At 43.1% G+C, this 25,867-nt stretch overlaps 1 protein-coding gene across 1 annotated transcript in view; it reads left to right on the top strand.

Moving 5' to 3' along the window:
* Positions 1 to 25,867, top strand: part of pde8b (phosphodiesterase 8B) — a gene marked incomplete at both ends in the record, with an annotated part of 69,125 nt that overhangs the window by 29,012 nt on the left and 14,246 nt on the right. Inside the window, 18 exons of the mRNA XM_083929965.1 lie at positions 1,456 to 1,515; positions 2,966 to 3,023; positions 3,323 to 3,411; positions 3,566 to 3,644; positions 4,384 to 4,524; positions 5,106 to 5,194; positions 5,287 to 5,341; positions 10,371 to 10,422; positions 11,437 to 11,514; positions 13,097 to 13,173; positions 14,247 to 14,411; positions 15,526 to 15,571; positions 16,795 to 16,924; positions 18,113 to 18,311; positions 19,709 to 19,926; positions 20,023 to 20,161; positions 21,472 to 21,639; positions 21,803 to 21,932. Coding sequence (XP_083786091.1) covers positions 1,456 to 1,515; positions 2,966 to 3,023; positions 3,323 to 3,411; positions 3,566 to 3,644; positions 4,384 to 4,524; positions 5,106 to 5,194; positions 5,287 to 5,341; positions 10,371 to 10,422; positions 11,437 to 11,514; positions 13,097 to 13,173; positions 14,247 to 14,411; positions 15,526 to 15,571; positions 16,795 to 16,924; positions 18,113 to 18,311; positions 19,709 to 19,926; positions 20,023 to 20,161; positions 21,472 to 21,639; positions 21,803 to 21,932 — 1,973 coding nt within the window. The remainder of the gene's footprint in view (positions 1 to 1,455; positions 1,516 to 2,965; positions 3,024 to 3,322; positions 3,412 to 3,565; positions 3,645 to 4,383; positions 4,525 to 5,105; positions 5,195 to 5,286; positions 5,342 to 10,370; positions 10,423 to 11,436; positions 11,515 to 13,096; positions 13,174 to 14,246; positions 14,412 to 15,525; positions 15,572 to 16,794; positions 16,925 to 18,112; positions 18,312 to 19,708; positions 19,927 to 20,022; positions 20,162 to 21,471; positions 21,640 to 21,802; positions 21,933 to 25,867) is intronic.

The following is a 25,867-nucleotide window of genomic DNA, read 5'->3' as shown; positions in this document are numbered from 1 at the left end:
ATCAAGTGGAGTGAAGTGAATCATTTCTTATAATAAAAGCCCGTGTAATACTTCACTCCAATAAAAAAAAAACAATAAAAACCTAAACGAGGTCATAAAACCTGTGATGAACCATAACGTCTCATAGATCTGCAGTGCATTGCTTTTGGATGCTGCTTACTGAGGGTTCGTTGGCGCCATCTGGTGTTCGCTGGAGGCACCGCGGGCGTTTTTGAGTGACTGTCCTCCTGGAGCCCGTGGTCTTAACTGCTGCTCATTTGGCTGTTTTGGCTCTAAAAAAGCAGAAGCAGTGCACCGGATGTCACAACGCATGAGTGGCTATTGAAGCCGAGTGGCACTTGAGCGAGTCTGAACTACTAATTGTGTTTGTTGACATGAAAGCTGGACTGTGGCCCAGAAAGGACCAAGGGAAGGACTTTCCAGAAACCTCCTTTTCGGTCGTAGAATAACCTCATTCCTGTCCTCGTTCTTGCCAGCTGTTCGTTTGGTTCACACTGGAAACGCTGCTGATGCGTTTGGAGCGTGTTTCGCTATTTATTTAGGAAGAATTTCAACTCCTATATATTTTCTTCTGCTTCAAATGCTTTCCCCCCCGCTTCCTTTAGGTGACGTTTAAATTATAGCCAGTCTCCGATTAATGCAAATAACTACTAAAAGCTGGATATTCTTCAACTTCCTTTTGACATGTATGAACAAAGAACGTGTGTTCGGAGCATTTAAATGGGAATTCTCATGCACCAAGTGTTTAAAGTGTGTCCCACGGCCGCCTCGAGGCTGCGTGACGGCCCTCTAGGCGTCCTTTTGTTGTTTAAACTGTTTTGAGTTGGTTACAAAGTGCATATTCCTCATGATTTTTGACTCGTGTGTGTGTACTTCTGTCATGGTTTCTGCAGACCTTCGGGGCTGTGGTTATTGTTAGATACAGGGCGAGCCCATGCAGAGTTCTTGGACACACTAAAAGCCACCGTCGTATATTTTCGTAGAGTGATTTATTGTAAGTGCTTCGTTATTTCCACGAGCAGAAGAACGGATCCATTCGTCTCTCCTGTCTCCTGATTACCACGGTTTTGGCAGCAGCTCTCCCGTTTCTCCTCCACTCCCCCCCCCCCTTCCTTAACCCCCATGGATCTGCACCATCATCTGCTCCCTCAGTTCCTCCTCTCATCCTCCATCACTGTCTTCCCTCCACCTCAGCCCCCGGGCCACTTTCCCCGTACGTCCTGCCAGGAGTGCGGCTCCGCGGCCGAACCTCTGAAGCACATGTTGTGTTTGGTGTTTCTCCGTGAAGCACAAAAATGTTCTGTTCCTCTTTTGTGGCGATGACATCAACCCCCAAATCTGCCCACATGTTTGTGCCGTGTGTCTGAGTCCAAGCCACTTCTCAGGAGCTCAGAGTGTGGATGAGGTGAACTCCTGCTGACACTCCCGTTGACTCTGACTCTGTTTTGTTTCCAGGTCGATCCGCGCCACAAAGCCCTCCGAAAACACGGTCATCCTGGCCGTCGTGCCACAAAAGTAAGTTTGGTTTTAATATCCTCGGGGTGTGTTAGACGTGGGAGCGCCGTGGAAACAAGTACATCTGGAAAGGAAGGACGAAGTAACTGTGGAAATATAAATAATAATAAATAAAATAAGAATGGATGAAAATGTGTGAATAAATAACAAGAGGAATAAATGGAATGATAAATAGAAATATGGAAAGATAAAGAGGAATACATAAAAGAATAAATACAAAAATGTGAAAATATAAATATGTAATATATGTAAAAAGTAAGTAATATATGTAATGTATGTAAAAGAATTAATAAAAATGGGGGAAAATATAAAGGGCGATACATAGAGAGGAATAAATAAAATAATAAATAAAAATATGGAAATATAAGGAGAAATACATTAAAAAAAAATATATATATATATAAAGAGGAATATGTAAAATAATAAATAAAATAAAATTTTAAATATAAAGAGGAATATGTAAAAAAATAAATAAAAATACATTTTAAATATAAAGAGGAATATGTAAAAAAATAAATAAAAATACATTTTAAATATAAAGAGGAATATGTAAAAGAATAAATACAAAAATGTGTGAAATATAAAAAGGAATAAATAAAATAATTAATAAAATGTGTAAATTTAAAGACGGATTAATGAATGAATGAATACAAAAAAATGTGGAAATATAAAGAGAGATCAATAAAATAATAAATAGAACAGTGGAAAGATAAAGAGGAATACATAAAAGAATAAATACAAAAATGTGAAAATATAAATATGTAATATATGTAAAAAGTAAGTAATATATGTAATGTATGTAAAAGAATTAATAAAAATGGGGGAAAATATAAAGGGCGATACATAGAGAGGAATAAATAAAATAATAAATACAAATATGGAAATATAAAGAGAAATACATTAAAAAATATATATATATATAAAGAGGAATATGTAAAATAATAAATAAAATAAAATTTTAAATATAAAGAGGAATATGTAAAAAAATAAATAAAAATAGATTTTAAATATAAAGAGGAATATCTAAAAGAATAAATACAAAAATGTGGGAAATATAAAAAGGAAGGAATAAAATAATTAATAAAATGTGTAAATAAAAGACGGATTAATTAATTAATAAATACAAAAAAATTTAAATATAAAGATGAATAAATAAAGAATAATAAAAGAAATGTGGAACTATAAAGAGGTATAAATAAAAAATAAATACAAATGTGTAAATATAGGAGGGAATAAATAACAAATGCTTTAGGGTACACCCCCCCCCCCACCCCCCCTGCACAATAACATTAAAAGACTTGACAGCATCACTTAGTGAGAAAAACAGGTTTTCAGGGTATTTTCAGGGTATTTAATCTTCATTTCCATACAAGTGTTGACCACTTTAAGTACGTCTCTGAGGGATGATTGTGGGTGCAGATGCTAATGATCCCTCTCTGTCTCTGTACAGACCGGCTGACCAGGAGGAGCCGTCCGTCCTTCCTCTCCTCTGCGCTGGATTTAGCAGAGTACGTCCAACGACCTACCTTTTCTCCTGTGACTGTTTATTAGCAGACTGACTGGGACGTTATCCTGATAGATGCTTTTTATCGAGCCCTTAAGAGACTCCAGACACTCAAATAGCAGCATGTTGCCCGTGTTAAAGAGCCTCTTATTGTGTTCAAATGACGTGGGAGGGTTTCAAAACAAGTCGCTACTGAGTAAATCCTGACTCATTCAATTTTCCACTCCTCTCTCTCTCTCCCTCTCTCTCTCTCTCTCTCTCTTTTGCTCCTTCAAACACTACTTAACCTCGTTTGGCCTCCAGAGGTTCGTGGAGAACAGCAGCGTGTCCACCTGCTATAATGAGCTCATACAGATTGAACACGGAGAGGTGCGCTGCCAGTTCAAACTCAGGTACGGCCGTTGACTTAAACACGCCCATCACACGCAGCGATGCATGCATACATACATGAACAGCCGCATGCACGAGGTGGAGGTGGAGGAGGTGGTGGTGGTGTCGGTGCTGGAGTTACTAATGCCGAGATGCTGTGGCTTTATTGATCCGCAGGGCTTGTAACTCTGTCTTCACTGCTTTGGAGCACTGCCAAGAGGCTGTGGAGATCACCAGTGAGGACCACATCATACAGGTAGAGGGTGATACACACACACACACACACACACACACACAGTCAGACAGAGTCAGAGCCACGCGTGCTGGAAAAACCTGGAAAGCCTGACAAACATTTGAACGTTTCTCCAGTCGTGGAAAACACGTGGAAAACAAACAAAAAAGAACGTCACAGGCATGTACAGTGTTTCCCAAACTTCTCTTCCGGTGACCCACTTCCATAAAACGACAAACCGTCACAACGCAAGTCACAATAAGCCTCGTCTGTAAATCTTGATTTGTGCTTTTGTTTCACTGCCGTTTCCTGAGATTCTCTTGAATCGCTAAAACAGACATTTGGAAGAAATATACATCTGATAAATCACAACTTTGTTTCATGCAGATGTTATTGAAAACATAGTCTATGTACAAGTTAAACACTTTATAAATGGGACCAAGTAATGGAGTTAACAGGCCCTCTTTTTTATTTCCTTTCATCAGTAAAACAATACTTATTATAAACATTTATTCATCAGTGGAATACACATAAACAATAATTACTTTTAGTGTTGATTGCAATAAAAAAAACAATAACACAACACAGTATACTCACAAGTGACTTGACCGGCAAGTGATATAGGCTAATGTAGAAGAGAGAGGTATTGGGTCACTATAAACCGTAATAAGCTAAATGCATGATAGAAGAAGCTTGTTGCTGGCGGGCAGGTGGGTTGTAAGACCTTAATCTCTAAACCTCAGTCTTCCTGGTTTTGTTCCAGTACGTGAACCCGGCGTTTGAGCGAATGATGGGCTACCACAAGGGGGAGCTGATCGGGAAGGAACTGACCGAACTCCCCAAGAGCGACAAGAACAGAGCCGACCTGCTGGACACCATCAACACCTGCATCAAGAAAGGAAAGGTGAGTCTAACACTTGCGTCCATCCATCACCAAACCCCCACCACAGCCACTTCCTGGTTGATCCAATCAGGAAGTGACAAAAACTGCAGTTCTCTGAGTGTCCACTAGGGGCAGGTTTCATAACAGAGCAGTTTCTCATTGACCCCCATGTTAAAAAGACCGTTTTCACAGCATCATTAAACCTGTTTAGGGCCTGGGACAAAAGAACATTCTAGTCAGTGTGTTTAGCTCACATCTCCATGACAACACTGAGGGGGATGGGCTAGTTTTTATTTTATTGGAGGTTAAAGTTTATGAATAATTAGGGGCGTGGCCTCTTGAATGACAGCTAGCCTCTGGCCCTCACTTCTCCTCGGAGGTAAACGTCAGCCAGATGGACGTATCTCCCTCCCCTCAACGTCACATACATGCCCTTTTTTGGTCAGAGGAAATGAGGCGGAGTCAAAGTCTGACAAGATGGCGACTCCCGTACGCGAGGACGATTGGATCAAGCTGAGAGAACGGACCTCGACGGAGAGGCTACGTCCATTTTTTATACAGTCTATGCTCATCACCTGACTGATCTGTTGTCTCTGTTGAAGGAGTGGCAGGGCATTTACTATGCCAGGAAGAAGTCAGGCGACAGCATCCAGCAACATGTGAAGATAACGCCGGTCACGGGCCAAGGAGGGTAAGCTACACTTAATCAACCCGAAGTGCTGCTCACCATTCATTTCCTGGAAATCAGAATTACTGACGGACTCTTATGTCGCTTCCAAACAGGAAGATTCGACATTTTGTGGCCATCAAGAGACCTCACTTTGACAACAATAATCAGGTGAGTCAAGCGATTATCTAACGTTACTTTCATCTTCTTTTTGTTAATCATGAAACGCTGCAGTCATTGATAGTTTCAGTCGTCACCAGCTGTTTAGCTACACTCACAAGAACTCACAGGAGCTTTGACCCTCGAGCGGCAACGAAAAACGCGACCTTTGAGGTAAAAAATGAACTGGCCTTTCTTCGCTTGCACTGTCCCAGCACCAAAAATCACCTGCACGTAAGCAAAACTTGTATACCTTAAACTGAAAATGCTGATTTGCGGGCTCAATCGCTAAATCCTCTGTTTTCAAACCTGCTAGCAGCCGTTTGGAGACTTCTAAAAACCCACTTTTAAAGATTACACTTGTTTTTTTTGTCGTCATGGAGCTTGAACACATGTCCATCTGCACTCCTACTGTTACAGCACAGCTTGGTCCAATCAGTCCTGGTGGAGAATTGGATGCTGGACGCAGACACAGTTTGCCAACTCCGCTGGCAGTTAGTGTTGCATGAATACTTCAAATGATCTGTAGGCTGTAAGTGTCAGATTTAAATATTTCTACAGGATATGCAGCCTCACAGGCTTCCAGCTCTGTTGAGCAGCGTGAACACTTACTCCGAAGCAGGTGTGTGTCGCTGCTCTCAGCTGGGTTCCAGGCCAGTAACGTCATACTACGTTAAGCTACGGCTAAGCACCAGGATCCCCTGCTAAGGCCTGGAAGGGCTAGCAGCCAGGCGCCAGGGCTATTTATACCCCAGGCAAAGCCGCACAGAGACTAGCTTTAGCTCACTGCTCTCTTTCATCGTGTGGACATAAGGTGAGTCAGCCGTTGGCGTCTGCCTGCCAAAGCCAAATGGCATTCATTCCTGCTTGGGATTGGGAATCCTTAGACATGGCAGTGACTGATCCCATTCTCCAAAGTCATACTCCACAACCTGAATCATGCAGCTTCGAACTGAATTAGTTTGATCAGGGCGCCTCTTTAATGCATTTCACCTCAAAATACAGGATGCAAAGTAGGAACAACAGTTGAGTATTTGATCACCAAGGGATATTGTTGGTGTTTACAGGTGTATGAGTTAGTTATCCACAGTTAGTGTGTTACATTCAGTAGATGGAGGTCGGCACGCCCCTTAGTTTGGAGTCCCAGCACAGGAGAAGTGTACTGCTGTGGACAGGGGCAGCAGCAGAAGCGTCTTTTAGACACCTAAGGAAAGGCTTATCTAAGATAATCTAAATTAGTTTAAGTGCACGCTATATTTAGAATACTTTCACTGCTCTACGTTGCCGTCAGACAGCCCTTTTCTTTGGGACTACATCTTCCCGACTGTAGAACTTCTGTATTCCTACGCGTAAACACAACAGCTACTGTAGGTAATACACTGACTATGGATAACGACCACAACCTTTTAATGTTAAACTCTTTGAACTGACCACCATCGGCCAAGCAACCGGCGATTACCGATATATACAAAGGTGTGTGTGTGTGTGTGGTTGGGACGACTCTTCGATCCGCTGCGGCGATCGTTGCTCCGCTAAATACACAAGATAAACGCACAAAAGAAAATACTTATTTTCCTTATTGAACAGAAAATTGCAACCATACACCTTCTGATTTCCAGTTTTTCTCTTTCACGCAGTGGCGATTGCTCCAAGACTGTAAGGGAAGCTCAACTGTGGTGAAGTGGTGAAATATGCACTGCTGTACTGTGTACATTTCATTGACTAAAAACGCGCTAGAAAGCCTTCAGTTTTTGTTCAGACTCAGCTACTTATCACAGGTACCGATGCAACTTCTTTCTCATTCAATTTGGGGCAACTGTGATTCAGTGGCAGAGTGGGTTGTCCTCTGTAAACAAAACTGTCTTTGTTTTAATCTTTCAACTGTGGCTCAGTCGAAATAAACCCTTAAATAAAAGAGAAAGATGTGAAAATCAACGCTGTCTGATGAGCAGCTGTCTGATGCACAGGAGTGGCGGCTCATTCTTCCAAGACAAACCATGAAATGATTAAATTAAAATGGTGCTGTATCAATCGGGGCTACACTGTGGTGTAGTGGTTCATTGATGACTCTAAATCAGCCGTAGGTGTGAATGTTTGTCTGTCTCTGTTCGTCTCTATGTGTCCTGTGATAGACTGGCGTCCTGTCCAGGGTGGACCCCGCCTCACGCCCGATGTCAGCTGGGATCGGCTCCTGCCCCCCGCGACCCCGACAGGGACAAGTGGTTAAAGATGAATGAATGAATCAATCAATCGGCTAAAAAACTACAACTGCTCGAGTACTCATCAGTACATTGCTGAGAGCCGCTAAACTCACCCAACCCAAATCCAACCCAACTCCAAACTACCTTAAAAACATCCTTTTGAACCAAGTCATCTTGTGAGTTCTGTGCTGCATCTTCACTGAGATGCCGTTATCCATTTGACGACCCAGTGCCGCAGAGGTCCTTTCAGGATACCACTGATCTGATACTGTATCCTCACTTAGGACATTTCTCTCCGTGCACTTAAAGCCGCACATTATATTCCCACCCAGACGTTTGGCCGTGGACCACAGTTTCCATTTCACAGCGTTGTTTGGTTAGCAGTATTTGTCTAAGCACTTCGGACTCGCGGCAGGTTCAGGGTCACTTTTGTTTGCCTTCCCCTCTCAATTAAGAGTCCTCATAATCTTAAGCTTTAGTCGAGTTAATTCAAAAGATGTTTTTGGAGATGTCTGTTTGTGCTTCGCAGCCCAAGAAGCCCATTAAGACGTAGCCAGCAAAATCTGGCAACCTTGCATGTCATTAGAAGTGTTTATACTGTCCTAATCCTATTTACTCAGTATGGGGCGCACTGGAGATTTGAGAGCAAGCGACTTACATTTCGAGGGGGGGGGGGGGGGGTCTGTAAAAATGAGCGATTGTGTGCGAGCGACATTAAAAAAAAATCCATGTAAAGAACAAACATTTCAGGGACCACTTTCTGATCCGATATCCGGGCATGAAATAGAGTAAACATGTCTGTATGCACGCGTTCATGGAGACGGACGTGTGCGCGGCGCACTGTCAGCAACATGTAAAGGTGCAGTGAGTCACCGGGTGAGGGAAATCTTCTGTAACGGGATTAAAGTGGCTCTACTTCTCCGTATCTACACAGCCTCGGTGTGACTAACAGGATGTACTGTTCCCGCTGTCACCTGCAGGAAACTGAATTGTTCCGGACACGATGCGCTGGAAAGCTCACAGATACGGGGAAAGTTTTTTAAGATCACATCATTCTCGTGAGTCTTCGGCTGCTGTTTGATATAATCAAGCGATTAAGAAAAAATAGAGTTAAGTGAATGTTTTTGTCGTGCAAAAAGTATGTCAGGGTTATGCATGATCTAACACAGGGGTGTCACACTGATCCAGTAAAGGGCCGCTGTGACTGCAGGTTTTCCTCCCAATGGCGGCAGTAGCTCAGTCCATAGGTGACTTGGCTGGGAACTGTAGGGTCGCTGGTTCAAGTCCCTGTGTGGACCATGTATGGAGCGTGGACTGGTGGCTGGAGAGGTGCCAGTTCATCTCCTGGGCACTGCCGAGGTGCTGTTGAGCAAGGCACCAAACCCCCAACTGCTCGGGGCGCTGGTCTCTGGCTCTGACATCTCTCCTTAATTGCATGTATATAATTATTATTAATCCCGTGCGGGATAAATAAAATAATTCTTATTCTTCAAGAACACACCTGACTCAACTTGTTCAATCACCTGAACTGCCTTCACACAGTTGGATTTGTTGGATCAGGTGTGTTGTTGGTCGGTTGAATGAAAACTTGCAGCCACAGAGGCCCTTTACTGGATTTAGTTTTGATGACAGTGATGGAAGAAGTACTCAGCTCTGCATTCAAAACCTTACTGTCATTCATTCATCTTTAACCGCGCTTGTCCCTGTCGGGGTCGCGGGGGGCTGGAGCCGATCACACCTACGGGCAATTTTAGAGACATCAATGAACCTAGCACGTGCTTGTGTTTTTGGACTGTGGGAGGAAACCGGAGAACCCGGACAAAACCCACGCAGACACGGGGAGAACATGCAAACTCCAAACAGAAGGGCCCCAGACGGGATGCGAAAAACCTGGAACCTTCTCGCTGTGAGGCGACAGTACTGACCACTATAGCACCGTGTCACCCCCTTACTTTCATGCACCTTGTAATTCCAACAATTAGATTCAGCATCTTTTACAAAAACTAATATCTACCAAAAAAAGCAGCACTTCTTTGCATCATGGTTTATTTGAGTTTTTCTATTTTAAGCACATTTTGTTGATATTTTTTAAACTCAAGTGTTTTTTTAACAATATTTTTATAGTCTGGTATTATTGGTGTGTCACACATCATTATTAGGGTAAAACTAACCTGTCTCACGACGGTCTAAGCCCAGCTCACGTTCCCTATTAGAAACCCCCTTTTTCTCTAAAAAGTTCATGTTTTCAGCTTTGTGACGATGCATTTTCCAGCGGATCCAAGAGGCTTTTTAAACACTTTATTTACCTTCAGAAGGAGGAGAACTGTCTCAACACCTAAAGAAACACTTCATCCGTCAGTTCATCACAAACATTCAACAACGACACATCTGCAGATACGTGGTTTTGTGTTCAACAGAACCAGCGAACGTGAGGGTTTAAAGGTCACATCATGGGCCTATTTGAAGCCTGATTACCTTTTTTTTTTATTTTGTAAATACAATATGTTGCTTAAGGTGAGACTCAAACGTCTCTGCAGAGTAAAGAACATCAAATATCGGGCTCACATAAAGTCTTTAATCAACAGAAGTAATCCTGCCAGCGTGTTGCTTTCAAGGAGCAGGAAATTAGGCTGATTATGTTCCTCGCAGCGAAGGCGAACCAGCGGTGACTCCTGGGCGTCGTCCAAAACCTCCACTTTAATCAGCTCCTGCTTTCTCTCTCTCTCTCTCTCTCTCTCTCTCTCTCTCTCTCTCTCTCTCTCTCTCTCTCTCTCTCTCTCTCTCTCTCTCTCTCTCTCTCTCTCTCTCTCTCTCTCTCTCTCTCTCTGTCTCTCTGTCAGGTCCACAAGTTCAACAAGGAGGAGAGATGCAGCGGGGAACATTCCCAGTCAGGTAACTAACGCACCACTTCTCCTCTCCAGTCTCTTCACTGGACAGGTAGATATTTTTATCTAAAACCATTTTACAGTAGCACATCTATACCGTAAATGCCATTACGTTTGAATCACAGCTGCGGATTCCCCAAAAGTGAGACTAAACTAATGAGACGAGTCAAAACTAAACTGCTGCTGTTGATATTTACGGTCAGTATAGATCTCATCTCATCTCATCTTCAGCCTCTTATCCGGGGTCGGGTCGCGGGAACAGCAGCTTTAGCAGGGGACCCCAAACTTCCCTTTCCCGGGCCACATTAACCAGCTCTAACTGGGGGATCCTGAGGCGTTCCCAGGCCAGTGTGGAGATCTAATCTCTCCACCTGGTCCTGGGTCTTCCCTGAGGCCTCCTCCCTAGGGAGGCGCCCAGGGTTCATCCTTACTAGATGCCCGAATCAGTTGAGGTGAGATATGTCAGCATAGATTTAAAGAATATATAAAGCTTTAGACTTCTTTAAAGGGATATTTCAGATCTATTATAATCTGATCTTTATATTTCCGTAAGACAACCATTTATGACGAGGAATTTCTTAAGAAAAAGGGAGGTTAAAATTAAGAGAGGATAGATAGATTAAACAGTTTCAGACCTGAAAACAGCTGGAGAAAAGCCGGTTCAAGTCCCAAGTACAGACCAAGTATAGAGGTGTACCAGTTGGTGAGGAGATGTCAGTTCATCTCCTGGGTCACTGGAAACCCCATGTTTTTCTACAGGCAAGTATGCCGCAGCTAGGCGCGGTGCGGTTGCACTCACACTGGTCAAATGCACTAGACTTTACCCGTAAAACCTGTTGCGCCCTCAGATGGTTAGAAAAGTGTTTACTGGGAATACCTTTTTGGAACAGTTAGAAGCGTATTGAACAGCGTATTGAGAGGCAGCACTGAGACTCACCTACACCAGCATTGAACGTGTCCCTCCATCAGTCTAAACATGCTGTGTGTTTAATGTCCGTTACTCTCCTCTCATCCGTTACAGAGTGCCATTCTCTACGTCACCGGGACAGGAGGAAAGATTCAATCGATGCCAGATCGCTCAGCTCTCGCGGCAGTGACGGTAAGACCATTCAAAACGCACTCACTTCTATTTGAGCCTCTGTTTGAATGAACGGGGCTCCGGTTTGTGCCACTCGGTAGGAGAGATAAGGAATAAAGTAAAAGCAGCGACACACACGAAGGAGAGATGATCGGAGCGGAGTCGCACTGTGTTGTGGTTGGCACTCGTGAAAGAGAGATGTCGTGAGCTGATGACATTATTATAGTAAAAACCTCCTCCTCATCTCACTTTGCTGCTATTTTCAGATATGGGTTTGAACCACTTTCCTTCTCTCTCTTCTTGCATCTTTTATTTAATTTCCGCCCCTTTTATGGAACATTTTCTTTACGTCCTTTAGTGGAAGTGTCACTGAATTCTTGTGACTGACGTTCTAGCCGAGTTAATCATGACTTCCCAGAAGTTAATGTTCCTCTCAGGATCTGCTGCAAATGGTTTATTATTGGCCAAAATTTACAAAATGTAGAATAGATGAAATATCACTATTTTAAAGTGGAAATAGAAAGGATCCAGTAAGGTCAGGTTCTGCTACTCGCAGGTCGAGCTTAGCAGAAACAACTAGTTATCGCTCTTCATCCTCCTCCTTGTGCGGTTTTTCACCATTCACGATGCTGAGAGCTCCTGTAAGATGTTTTGTTGAGTTGCCCTTTAGAGAAATGCTCTCTCGTTAGCAGTGATGGGGTGTAACGTTACATGTCTAGAGCTTTTATTGTGAAAGGTAAGGAGGAAGCATTGAACCTGTGAACCAGTCAAAACGCTGGTCGTGTTATTTTGTTTCAGCCAGTCCATTGTGCACTCAACATTTACTTCATAATGATAAGTTAAAACAGAAATGTAATAATGTTATGTTGCGACTTTAAGCTTAGATTTGGAAGTGTCGGATAAAATCGTATAAAAGTGTCATTTTTTTACAGTTCCTGGCTACGATAAACGCTGTAATTTTAGCAGTTATTTAAAAAAAACATGCTTGTACGGAACGGTGTTGCAGTCGCTCTACCGCACCGTTGTGACGAAAAGAGAGCTGAGCCGGAAGGCAAAGCTCTCGATCTACCGGTCAATCTTGGTTCCTCCCCTCACCTGTGGTCATGAAATCTGGGTCAGGACCCAAAGAACCAGGTCGCGGGTACAAGCGTGTGAAATGTGTTTCCTCAGGAGGGGGTCTGGAGTCTCCCTTAGAGAGAGGGGGAGAAGTTCAGCATCCGTGAGGAACTCGGAGTAGAGCCGCTGCTCCTTTGCGTTGAAAGGAGCCAGTTGAGGTGGTTCAGGATCATCTAGGAACCCTGGGCGCCTCCCTAGGGAGGTGTTCCAGGCACGTCCAGCTGGGAGGAGGCCTCGGGGAAGACCCAGGACCAGGTGGAGAGATTATATCTCCATGCTGGCCTGGGAACGCCTCGGTATCCCCCAGTTAGAGCTGGTTAATGTGGCCCGGGAAAGGGAAGTTGGGGTCCCCTGTTAAAGCTGCTGCCCCCGAGACCCGACCCCGGATAAGAGGCTGAAGATGAGATGAGATGAGATGAGATGAGATGAGATGAGATGAGATGCTTGTACTATCCTATAACATCTTTTCCCTTCTTTGAACCTGCAGCTCCCAGTTTACAGAACCGAAGGTATTCCTCCGTCGCCAGGATTCACTCCATGACGATCGAGGCTCCCATCACCAAGGTACGCTGCTCTCAGCATTCGATGGAAAAACAATCTGGATAAAATGATTTTCATGCTTTTTGGCACTAATTGTAAAAAACAATAGTTATTTTCGAACTGCTCACACACATCTGTGATTATGAGCCTCTACTACAGATAGATGTCCATTTATACTAAGAGTGAAAACTTCCATGTGTTCTTTTCTCCATTAAAATCAAATATTGTGAAAAAGAAATGTGTAAAACTTAAGAAGTGCAATGAAAAGTGTTTACAGAAATGAAGTTAAAGGTATAATATGTAGAAAGCATGACTTACTGTTAGTAAAGTTTGCAGCATGCGGGCGAGCTAGAGAGTGAGTGAAGAGAGGGAGCGCCGTTCAGTGATGACATTGCACTTAATCAGAGTAATAAAAGGGTATTTTGTTTTATTGTTTCATGGTGATAACATTCAAACACATCCCCAGAGTCCTGCTGAAAAGTGCTGCACTGTCTGATCATGAGTGAACGCAGAGCTTCATCCCGTCTCTCTTTGTGTCTATGAGTTGGTTTGCCACGCTGAGGGTGAGGGGCGTGACAAAGACTGTTCACCCTGCGCGCTGTTATTGGCTGGTGTTCATTCACCCACTTGGGGTCAAAGCCTCATTGCCGACACCCACAAACCACCTCAAAATAAGTGGGTTATTTGTATTAGTTTGTACATTCTTTTTAATATTACATATTGTATCTTTTTGAAGCTGTAATAACTGAATTATTTACTGCAGCAGTGCTGTGAAAGAGCTCCACGTCAGTGTAATCATTGTTCCGCAAATCAAAGTACATACAGTATACAGTACATCACATTGTCCCCGCTCCCCATCCTACAGCAGGTCCTGTGATGCTCTTGTTTGTATAAGAAGCAGCTTTTTTTTTTGCCGTATGGCCCCGGACGAGGCTCCTCCAACATCACATGCACATCTCAGTGACACATGCACAGAGAAAGGAGCCCTGTGTTTCACAGCATGCCTCGCAGAGGGCTCTTTGTACACGCGTTTTGTTACGCAGCGTCTGTTTTGCAGCAGAAATGAGGACTTTTTCTTTTTCCCTCTTTTCCCCCAGGTAATAAACATCATCAACGCCGCCCAGGAGAGCAGTCCGGTGACGGTGGCCGAGGCTCTCGACCGCGTGTTAGAGATCCTGAGAACCACCGAGCTCTACTCGCCTCAGCTCGCCTCCAAAGAAGACGACCCCCACACCAACGACCTGGTCGGGGGGCTCATGAGTGTAAGAGGCCGTGTGCACGCTCATCTCATTCATAACTACACATGCTCGAAGCTCTTTATAAGGAGAAGTTAGTCTCTTTTACAATGTTCTTACCTCATGCGTATGAAATTGAACATGCATTCTTGTTGAACCGAGACATTTTTTGGCTCCGGATATCAAATTTGTATTTCCAGAGTGCCAACAGAGTCTATGTTTATTTACGTGATCCTGAATTTGTTGAACGAGACAGACTGTGAGGTGAGTCACTGCACGCAGATGTTCGTCTCTCTGCACACGGAGTTGATTCAGAGTTTTCAGATCCATCAGCTGACGGCAGAAACTTCCAGAACCAATGACTCTTTATTCTATTTTGTATTATTATTATTTTTGTCTACAAATCCCATGAAAAGACCGAAACAAAGTACGAATTGATGTACAAACAGATTCTATCTGTGTAATCAAAGCCTGATTTTATTATCACCATGAACACACACACACACACACACACACACACACACACACACACACACACACACACACACACACACACACACACACACACACACACACACACACACACACACACTGCGGTTTATGTTGACAAAGCAAATGGGGATTAATCTGCCCAACAAATGCAGAATTGGTCCCTGTTTGCTGCCGGTTCGAGTCCCTGTGTGGACCATGAATGGAGCGTGGACTCCTGGGCACTGCCTCGGTGCAGTTGAGCAAGGCACTGAACCCCCAACTGCTCGGGGTGCTGAGCCATTGGCAGCCCCCTGGCTCTGACATCTCTCCATTCTGTCTGTGCATGTGTGTGTCTTTCGGGCCTGTGTGTGTGTGTGTGTGTGTGTGTGTGTGTGTGTGTGTGTGTGTGTGTGTGTGTGTGTGTGTGTGTGTGTGTGTGTGTGTGTGTGTGTGTGTGTGTGTCAGAGGAAGTGTCAGAGTACTGGCACAGTAGTCTTCTGTCCTTTCATGGGGTTTGTTGACCATAAATAAAAAGAATAACACAGATCTTTTTACATTTCTGAAGCTTTGTTTTGCAGATGAAAGATGTGTTATTATTATCATTATGAGCATTGGATTGATCAAATCATTCAACCATTTCTTATTTTTGCTTTTCTCTCTCTCTCTGCAGGACGGGTTGCGGAGACTCTCTGGGAATGAATACGTCTTCTGTAAAAGTAAGTCTTAAAGATATACACATATATATATATAGTGATGGGGTGTAACGTTAGCTGTCTAGAGCTTTTATTTTGAAAGGTAAGAAGGAAGTATTGAAGCTGTAAATGTATTACATATATCGTCATGTCAGTGTTCAGATCAATATCATATACAATGATAGTAATATAATATAATTCTTTCACACCTACAGTGCTTTTTCACACACTGGTCTGCTTCCAGTCTTTATGCTAAGCTAAGCTACGCTAGCTTAGCTTTACCCATCTCCAGGTTCATATTTAATGCACATAAGTTAAATCCTTTTTGTTGCATTGGCAGCACCGTGACTAAGGTCAGTGATGAGTTGGCGTTAATGAACCACGGCGTTCATCACGGACTGTTACGGGACATGAGGTCCGCTGCCTTCACTGCATCTCCTGAATAAATATAATTCATGCTGTCGCGATGAATGAAGAAGAAGAATTACTTTATTTATCCCACAACGGGCACTCTTATTATTAATCATGTTACACACACAGGCCCGAAATACACACACATGCACAAACAGGACCTATACATGCAGTTAGAGATGTTAGAGCGAGGGGGCTGCCAGTGACCAGCGTCCTGAGCAGTTGGGGGTTTGGTGCCTTGCTTAACAGCACCTCGCCACCCAGCCAAGTCACCTATGGACTGAGCTATAATGTGGTTACGTAATGAACTCGGACGGAAATATTCACGCTCTTCAGGAACATTCAGGGGCGGCAGTACATGGTCCACACAGGGACTTGAACCAGTGACCCTACGGTTCCCAGCCACGTCACCTATGGACTGAGCTGCTGCCCCCCCGAATGTTCTCGCAGAGCGTGAATTCTTCCGTCCGAGTTCATAACGTAACGCCACTATAATGGTTAAAGTCACGAGAACACTTAACTGAATAGAGAATATTTAGATGGAGAGTGCGTTTTCCAAGAAAGGCTCTCGTCCGTGTGCTGATATCAGAGCCGCTGCGGCTTCTTCTGCTCTCATACGATTCTCTAAACAGTCTTATCACACACCATCTCTCCAGCGCCGCCTCAAGGGGCCAGGTTTCCAAAGTGGGGCACTCAGCCAGTGTGTTTGCACATGTGTAGAGATATGACGGAGCCCAGATTGGCACAGGCGTTTGTTACTTATCTGTCCGATCCCACGCAGAGCTCCTCTGCTTGTGCCCCTTTTATGGTCAAATCACCTTTTGTCTGTGTGCTAGATATGAGCCAGAGCCAGCTGGCCATCCCCGTCACTCTGAACGACGTCCCCCCGCCCATCGCAGAGATGCTGAACGACGAGGAGTGCTGGGAGTTCAACATCCTGGAGCTGGAGGCGGCGACGCACAAGAGGTACCAAGAAACGTGGAGATGTGGAGACAGAAAAGCTGATTCATCACGTGTTGCATCATTTCATTTAGGCTTGATTCATCGTGACATTACTCAAACTCAACTTTATTTATAAAGCCCCTTTCAAAATAATAATAACAATAATAATAATGATAATTATGATAATAATAATACATATAATAAAATAATAATATTAATAATAATACATATAATAAAATAATAATAATACACATAATAAAATAATAATAATAATAATAATTATAATAGTAATACACATAATAAAATAATAATAATAATAATAATTATAATAGTAATACATATAATAAAATAATAATAATAAGAGAACACATTTTATATTAAATTAATAAAGTAAACAACAATAAATAAAAGAATGCAACACTCAAAATTAATTAATTTAATTCTTTGAGCTCAGATTAATCATAATGTAAAAAAACATATTTTAAGATATTATAGATTATATTAAAGTTTGACATGTTAATATCCAGAGGCAGGGAGTTCCACAATAAGAGAAATAATAATAATAATAATAATAATAATATATAAATAAATAAAATACAATGATGTAATGATGCTAAACTAAAAATGAATAAATGAAAATAAAAGTAAAATAAAATAAATATAAATAAAATAAAATAAAAATAAAAGCCCAACTGAATAAAGCAAAAATAAAGACCAGCGTTAAAAACAATGTAAAAAAACAATTAGAAAGTTGGACATTAGAAAAAATAAGGCTTTAACAATACTTGAAATTAAAAGACACAATAAAAAGATAGGTCTGTAATTACCTTTTAAACAAACAGAGAAAACTTGCAAAAGCAGTCGACGACTTTAATGGAACATGAAAGGAAAGAAAGTCTCTGATGTACAAACATTTAAAACATATATTATTATTTTTATTTTAAGTAAAAATCACTTTAAAATCAACTTGTTTCTCCCTGCTTCAAGTCTTTACGGTAACTTAAGTCAACTTGTTTTTATTTTTCTAAATTACAGCAATTCAAACATCAATTAACGTTGTGATTGACTCATGGTACAAAGATCTTTAAGTCATAATCAAACTACACGCGTGTTAAAAAGACGAAGCTGCAGGAAGAAGTGATAACAGAGGTACGTGGAGGATGAGAAAGAGCGGGACGCAGAAGTGCTGAGTGACATGTTTTCCCTCCGCAGACCGCTCACGTACCTCGGGCTGAAGATCTTCACCAGTTTCGGCGTGTGCGAGTTCCTGAGCTGCTCGGACGCCACGCTGCGCTCCTGGCTGCAGCTCATGGAGGCCAGCTACCACTCCTCCAACTCCTACCACAACTCCACGCACGCCGCGGACGTGCTGCACGCCACCGCCTACTTCCTCCGCAAGGAGAGCGTCAAGGTTAGGAGAAAAAAAACACACATTTGTAACGACAGACGTGTATTTTTTTATACGGATCGGCCGAAAAGACGCGACTTTAGGTGTCGTTCAAAGGAGTAAAGCTGCTGATGATGTTCGACTTTAATCCACTTTCGTATCTTCCTTCTCTCGCTCTGTCAGAGGTTGCGTCACACTTTCTCACGTTCTGTCATTTTGACCGACAGGGTCGTAAAAATTGACTCGTAATTTATGATTTTCATTTCATTCTTTTATTTCAGTTCACGATATCAAGCATCAAATTAAAGTAAAGTAATTAAAATCAGTTTAGGCCATAATACAGTTTTGATCTATCTATTTATCTTTAATAATAACTAGACATTTTATTTTTACAGCGCTTTTCTGGGACTGAAAGTCGCTTATTAAAGTCTGTCTATCTGTATTTCTATCCATCTCTCTCTAATCTGAGACAGTAATTAGCATTAACAGTATTTTTTTAGTTAAGTGAATGCATTACGCTTCCTTTGCGAGACCTTTTACGCCGATTAAATACATGCAAAATATACATATATACAAAATTTACGTATATACAATACTATGATCAAACTAACAAAAATGACTGCGCTTCGGCTTCCGCAAATTCCACTTCTTGCTTGTTTGGAAAACATTAGAAGCAGAATGCATTTGTTTATACTGTACATATTAAATATTAGAGGCAAAAATATTAATGTAGTTACACGGTGGTATAGTGATTAGCACTGTCGCCTCACAGCAAGAAGGTTACAGGTTCGCATCCCGGCATCCCGGCTCGGGCCCTTCTGTGTGGAGTTTGCATGTTGTCCCCGTGTCTGCGTGGGTTTTCTCCGGGTTCTCCGGTTTCCTCCCACAGTCCAAAGACGTGCAGGTGTTCGGTTCATTGATGACTCTAAATCACCCGTAGGTGTGAATGGTTGTCTGTCTCTGTTTGTCTCTATGTGTCCTGTGATAGACTGGCGTCCTGTCCAGGGTGGACCCCGCCTCGCGCCCGATGTCAGCTGGGATAGGCTCCAGCCCCCCCCGCGACCCCGACAGGGACAAGCGGTTGAAGATGAATGAATGATAGATTGATGTGTACTTTTTATCCGCCTCTGTAACTGAACAGAGAATTATACGTGAAATACAGTAGAAAAGAAGAACATCATCGGGTAAAAACAAATACAGTTCGGGTAAATGTCAGCCGAGGAGGTAATGTTTATTTGAATGTGCTGCTACAAAATGTCACCGCAGTAATTTCCTCCACAGGGATTTTGTGCTGACTCTTCATCTGAAGCGTGGCACAAAAAAATAATCTCGGCTCATGATTTACTCTCTAAGTGAATCATCGTAACGGTGCGTGTCGGCGTGCAGTCCCGTACTGACATCCCTCTGTGTGTTTGATTCAGAGCAGTCTGGACCAGCTGGACGAGGTGGCGGCGCTGATAGCGGCCACGGTGCACGACGTGGACCACCCGGGCCGGACCAACTCCTTCTTGTGCAACGCCGGCAGCGAACTGGCGATCCTCTACAACGACACCGCCGTGCTGGAGAGCCACCACGCCGCTCTCGCCTTCCAGCTCACCGTCCGAGACACCAAGAGCAACATCTTCAAGAACACAGACAGGTCGGTCGGGTCGGGGCAGCTTGTGGTCGTTGTTGCATTTACAGAAGCTGAACGGTATTAACCTTGTCCCCCCATCTGCCCCTTTGTCACTGACAGGAACCAGTTCCGTACGCTGCGACAGTCAATCATCGACATGGTGCTCGCCACGGAGATGACCAGACACTTTGAGCACGTCAGCAAGTTTGCCAACAGCATCAACAAGCCAATGGCGGCCATAGAGGAGACCAGCACGAGTGTGAGCATGCTTAGTTTGTTACATTTTAGGACTAATCCGACCCAGAAAGGCCGAACATTTGGGGATCAGGACGTAGAGGGGGGTTTTCCATTTATCAGAAGATCGAAAGTTTGATCGCCAGCTCCTCCAGTCCACGTGGAAGTGTCTTAAGACAAGATACCAAACCTTAAATGGCTCCTGAAGGCTGTGCCGTCGGTGAATGAATGGGAGCTAGATTAGATCCTGATGAACGTGGTGTGAGTGGGTGGATGCGCGAGAACCGTAAAGGCCCTTTGAGTGGTCGGAAGTCTTGAAAGAAGCTGTATAAGTGCAAGTCGATTACCATTTTCAGATTTCTTCTACGATTCCTGGAAAGATGCTAGACAGATTGACTTATTAGAGGTAAAATAGAGACAAAGCTATGACCGTTAGTTAGTTTACAGTAAGTTTTGTTTATTTCCAGAGGAGTTTCTTTAATATTGTGGTGGTGCTGCAGAGATGGCGTGGCCTACGAGTCGTACTCTGCAGACTTGAGGCCTTTAAACACCAAGGTCATTTCTTTTACACTGTTTATTTGTCACACCTTCCTGTGTCTAAAGGCCTTATAAGATAAAATCTGTATTTGGTTGAGATCTTTGCAGAAATCACACCGTATATTCCACAATTTCTTTCAATGAAGTTGAGAATAATAATAATCAGTATATCGCAATTACAATGCAATCGCAATTAGATAGTTTGCTCATATCGTGCAGCCCTATTAAATGTTAATTTATTGAATTTGAAACTGTACTACGTTACATATTATTTCATTAGAACACGGTGGTGTAGTGGTCAGCACTGTCGCCTCACAGCGCGACAGGTTCAAATCCCGGCTGGGGCCCTTCTGTGTGGAGTTTGCATGTTGTCCCCGTGTCTGCGTGGGTTTTCTCCGGGTTCTCCGGTTTCCTCCCACAGTCCAAAGACGTGCAGGTGTTCGGTTCATTGATGACTCTAAATCACCCGTAGGTGTGAATGGTTGTCTGTCTCTGTTCGTCTCTATGTGTCCTGTGATAGACTGGCGTCCTGTCCAGGGTGGACCCCGCCTCACGCCCGATGTGAGCTGGGATCGGCTCCAGCCCCCTGCAACCCCGTCAGGGACAAGCGGTTGAAGATGAAAGAACTAATTTTTACCTATCATTAGTGACAAATGACATGCTTCTTTTCAGGAAACTTTTAGGAAACTGACAGGAAATGTACGGATATGTAAAAAAAAAAGACTGACAACATATGCACTAAAACGTGCACAAGGGAACACGCGGATGCTCATGTATGCTTCATGTCTTCTCCTTCAGAGCGTGAACAGCGACTGCGAGGGTCAGGCCAACATCAGGAACTCTCCAGAGAACCGTCTGCTGATAAAGAGGATGCTGATCAAGTGTGCAGACGTGGCGAACCCCTGCAGACCGCTGGAGCTCTGCATCGAGTGGGCCGGTCGCATCTCTGAGGAGTACTTTGCACAGGTGCGGTGACAACGCTAGTGCAGCTCAGTCGAATAGAGGAGTGCATTTAAAAGTGGAACTGTACCGCATCTGTAACAGGCATTTATCGTATTGTCCTTGCTGCGGATGTAACTCAAGTTTTTGCTTGTTTCATTGGGATGTCTGTGCTTTCTTTCCCCTGCAGACGGACGAAGAGAAGAGACAAGGGCTGCCGGTGGTGATGCCCGTGTTTGACAGGAACACCTGCAGCGTTCCCAAGTCTCAGATCTCCTTCATAGACTACTTCATCACGGACATGTTTGACGCCTGGGATGGTAAGAATCATATTTTGGTCTTTTTCTCCTTCTTTTCATCTTCATCTTGTTAGGAGTTGACATATTTACTATTTAAGTATTCTACATACTATGACTCTTGACTTTATTTCAACAAACTATGCCCTGACTGCTTTAGACAGACTTCCCTATGACTGATTTAAGCATTTTTGGACCTATTGTATTTTGACTTATTTTGACTTTTTCGACATACTACTGTGACTCTTCTTGACTTTTTCTTGGACACACTAAACTAACACTTATCTTGACTTATTCATTGCTCTTGACATGCTCAAAAAATCCTTTAATCATTCATAGAACACCCTTTCTAAAGCATTAAGGGCATCATTTGTTGAAAAAAGTCAAGAAAACTTAGTTTGTCCAAAAATTAAGCCACAAAAAAGTATAGTTTGTCCAAAAAAAAAGTCAAAATATGTCAGGGCGGCCGTTGGCACAGAAGTTTAAGCAGTCGCCCCGTGTAAAGAGGCTGAAGGTCCTCCAGGTAGCGGCTGTGGGTTTGACTCCAACCTGTCTCCCCCTCTCTCTCACCCCATTTCCTGTCTGTCCTTTTAAATAAAAGGCTTGAAAAACTGACAAAAAACATCTTTAAAGAAATTATATATAATATATATAATATATAATATCTCCAAAAAATGCTTAAATCAGTCATAGGACAGTCTGTCTAAAACATTCAGGGCATAGTTTGTTGAAAAAAGTCAAGAAATTACAGTATAGTGTGTCCAAAAATAAGCCATGAAACATAGTATAGTGCCGGGGTGGGCAATTCCAGTCCTGGAGAGCCACTGTCCTGCATGTTTTTCGGTTTCTCCCTACCCTAACACACCTGAGTCTAACAATAATCAAACTGTGACGAGCATCAGCTGCTTGATAACGAGCAAATCATTAAAACCAGGTGTGTAAGAGCAGAGAGAAACCTAAAACATGCAGGACAGTGGCTCTCCAGGACCGGAATTGCCCACCCCTGGTCTAGTGTGTAGAAAGAAAAGTCAAAATTGAATATGTCCAAAAAAATACTTAAATCAGTCATAGAATAGCCGTCATCACAGTCAAAGCATAATTAGTTGAAAAAAGTCAAAAGTCAGAGTATAGTGTGTCCAAACAATAACCAAAAAAAGGTCATACATATGTTGAATTATTATTATTATTGTTATTTATTTATTTTAAGTCATGTGGTAGCATGTCGAAAAACGTGGGAGAATAAATTAAAGTATAATAAGTCATAAAAAAGTCATAGTATAGTTGTGACTTGAGTAGAAACAGAACTGGCCCGGTTCCAGAGCAGATCCATTGCCCACATGTCTGAGTTGTTGCATCTGTTCAAATGGAAATAATGAAACAAAGATTATCAGGATAAAACAGAGCGTCATACACTCAGATCCTCAGCCCTTCTCTCCATTCCTGCCTCTAATAGTTTCTACATCCTGGCAGATTGCAGGATAGGAAATCACAGGAAAGGGATGAAGAGGAGGAGGAGGAACCAAGAGCAGTGGGAAGGGGACAGAGGAGCTTAATTGCTCCTCACATTCCCACTGAATTTCTCTTTTAGTTCAGTCTCCCAAAGAGGAAACTTGTTTACTGTCAACGCAGCTCTGATGTCACGGAAAGATCCCAAATGCCAGTGGGACGGAGAGAATACTGTGAGGGCGTCAGGGGAGAGGAAGTTGGGAAAATAGTCAAGGGGATGGGGGTTCATGATCGCTCGGTTAAGGGAGGAAAGAGCAGTCGAGCAGGATTCAGCTTCGGCGTAAACACAAAAACACACACGCAGCAGCCGCTCTCAATTCACCAGGGTCACTGTTATTTCCAGAGATGCAGCGAGGGTCATCAACAAGACCGGAAAGGAGGATGTAAACAACACGGAGAGAGAGAAAAGCAGAGACCTTTTCACCCCACAGAGTCCTTTAATGTGGGAGAAACATTGCAGAGTGCACACAACATTAGCCACTGTACATGAACTTAACACACACACACATTTTCCTGCCTAACAGCTCGTGGGGAATGATAACAGGAAGTGTGTGATAACAGGTGTGCCATGTCTGTTGACATTTCACCGTTTGGGTTTTGTTCCTGGATTCCTGATTCTCTTCAAATATGTGCACTGAAAGCGTTTTCAGTTGCTGTAATTGTTCCTGGAGTTCTTACCAGACCTGAGGAGATGATGCGGTTTGAATGTCAGAGATGGTGATGGCAAAATCTGCAGTCCAAGTAATGTGCACAAAAGTTCAGTCCGTTATTTCCCAAAGTTACAGTTGCTCTGGTACAAAATTCTAGAGTTGAAAAGATTAGTCTTTCATTTACTTATCAATCAAAAGTAAACTATGGCCACAAGCTTTCCATTGGTACCAAGATGGAGTCTCTACGACGTTCCTATCAAAAGTTATGGCCTATTTAAAATAGGGTTAAGGTTTGGGATTAGGGTTAGGGTTAGGGTTTGGGATTAGGGTTAGGGTTAAGGTTTGGGATTAGGGTTAGGGTTAGGGTTGGGTTAGGGTTAGGGTTAGGGTTAGGGGTTAGGGTTAGGGTTAGGGTTAAGGTTTGGGATTAGGGTTAGGGAAGAACCCTTTGATCTTAAACAATTGTGCGCCTATTTTTTTTTCCTTAGGTGCTCATTTATGGAGACTCCGCCTACCCCCCTAATTGTGGCCACGTGCTTTCCATTGGTACCAAGATGGAGTCTCTACGACGTTCCTATCAAAAGTTATGGCCTATTTAAAATAGGGTTAAGGTTTGAGATTAGGGTTAGGGTTAGGGTTAAGGATTGGGATTAGGGTTAGGGTTTAAGATTAGGGTTAGGGTTTAGGGGTTAGGGTTAGTTTAGAGACTTGAAACTGGGGCTACCCCCCCTATTTCGTGGGTGCCGAGTGCACTCGTGCTGGTTTCGTTGCGATCGGACATCGGGAACCCTTTGATCTTAAACAATTGTGTGCCTATTTTTTTTTCCTTAGGTGCTCATTTGTTGAGACTCCGCCTACCCCCCTAATTGTGGCCACGCGCTTTCCATTGGTACCAAGATGGAGTCTCTACGACGTTCCTATCAAAAGTTATGGCCTATTTAAAATAGGGTTAAGGTTTGGGATTAGGGTTAGGGTTATGGTTAAGGTTTGGGATTAGGGTTAGGGTTAGGGTTAGGGTTAAGGTTTAAGATTAGGGTTAGGGTTTAGGGGTTAGGGTTAGTTTAGAGACTTGAAACTTGGGCTACCCCCCCCCCCCCTATTTCGTGGGTGCCGAGTGCACTTGTGCTGGTTTCGTTGCGATCGGACATCGGGAACCCTTTGATCTTAAACAATTGTGTGCCTATTTGTTTCTCCTTAGGTGCTCATTTGTTGAGACTCCGCCTACCCCCCTAATTGTGGCCACGCGCTTTCCATTGGTACCAAGATGGAGTCTCTACGACGTTCCTATCAAAAGTTATGGCCTATTTAAAATAGGGTTAAGGTTTGGGATTAGGGTTAGGGTTAAGGTTTGGGATTAGGGTTAGGGTTAAGGTTTAAGATTAGGGTTAGGTTTGGGGTTGGGGTTGGGCTTAGTATTAGGGTTTTAGGGGTTAGGGTTAGTTTAGAGACTTGAAACTTGGGCTACCCCCCCTATTTCGTGGGTGCCGAGTGCACTCGTGCTGGTTTCGTTGTGATCGGACATCGGGAACCCTTTGATCTTAAACAATTGTGTGCCTATTTTTTCTTCCTTAGGTGCTCATTTGTTGAGACTCCGCCTACCCCCCTAATTGTGGCCACGCGCTTTCCATTGGTACCAAGATGGAGTCTCTACGACGTTCCTATCAAAAGTTATGACCTATTTAAAATAGGGTTAAGGTTTGGGATTAGGGTTAGGGTTAGGGTTAAGGTTTGGGATTAGGGTTAGGGTTAGGGTTAAGGTTTAAGATTAGGGTTAGGGTTTAGGGGTTAGGGTTAGTTTAGAGA

This window comes from Echiichthys vipera (assembly GCF_963691815.1).
Source record: "Echiichthys vipera genome assembly, chromosome: 16".
NCBI classification, from domain to species: Eukaryota; Metazoa; Chordata; class Actinopteri; order Perciformes; family Trachinidae; genus Echiichthys; species Echiichthys vipera.
The sequence above is the reverse complement of the archived record's forward strand: the minus strand, read 5'-3'. Positions and strand labels throughout refer to the sequence as shown.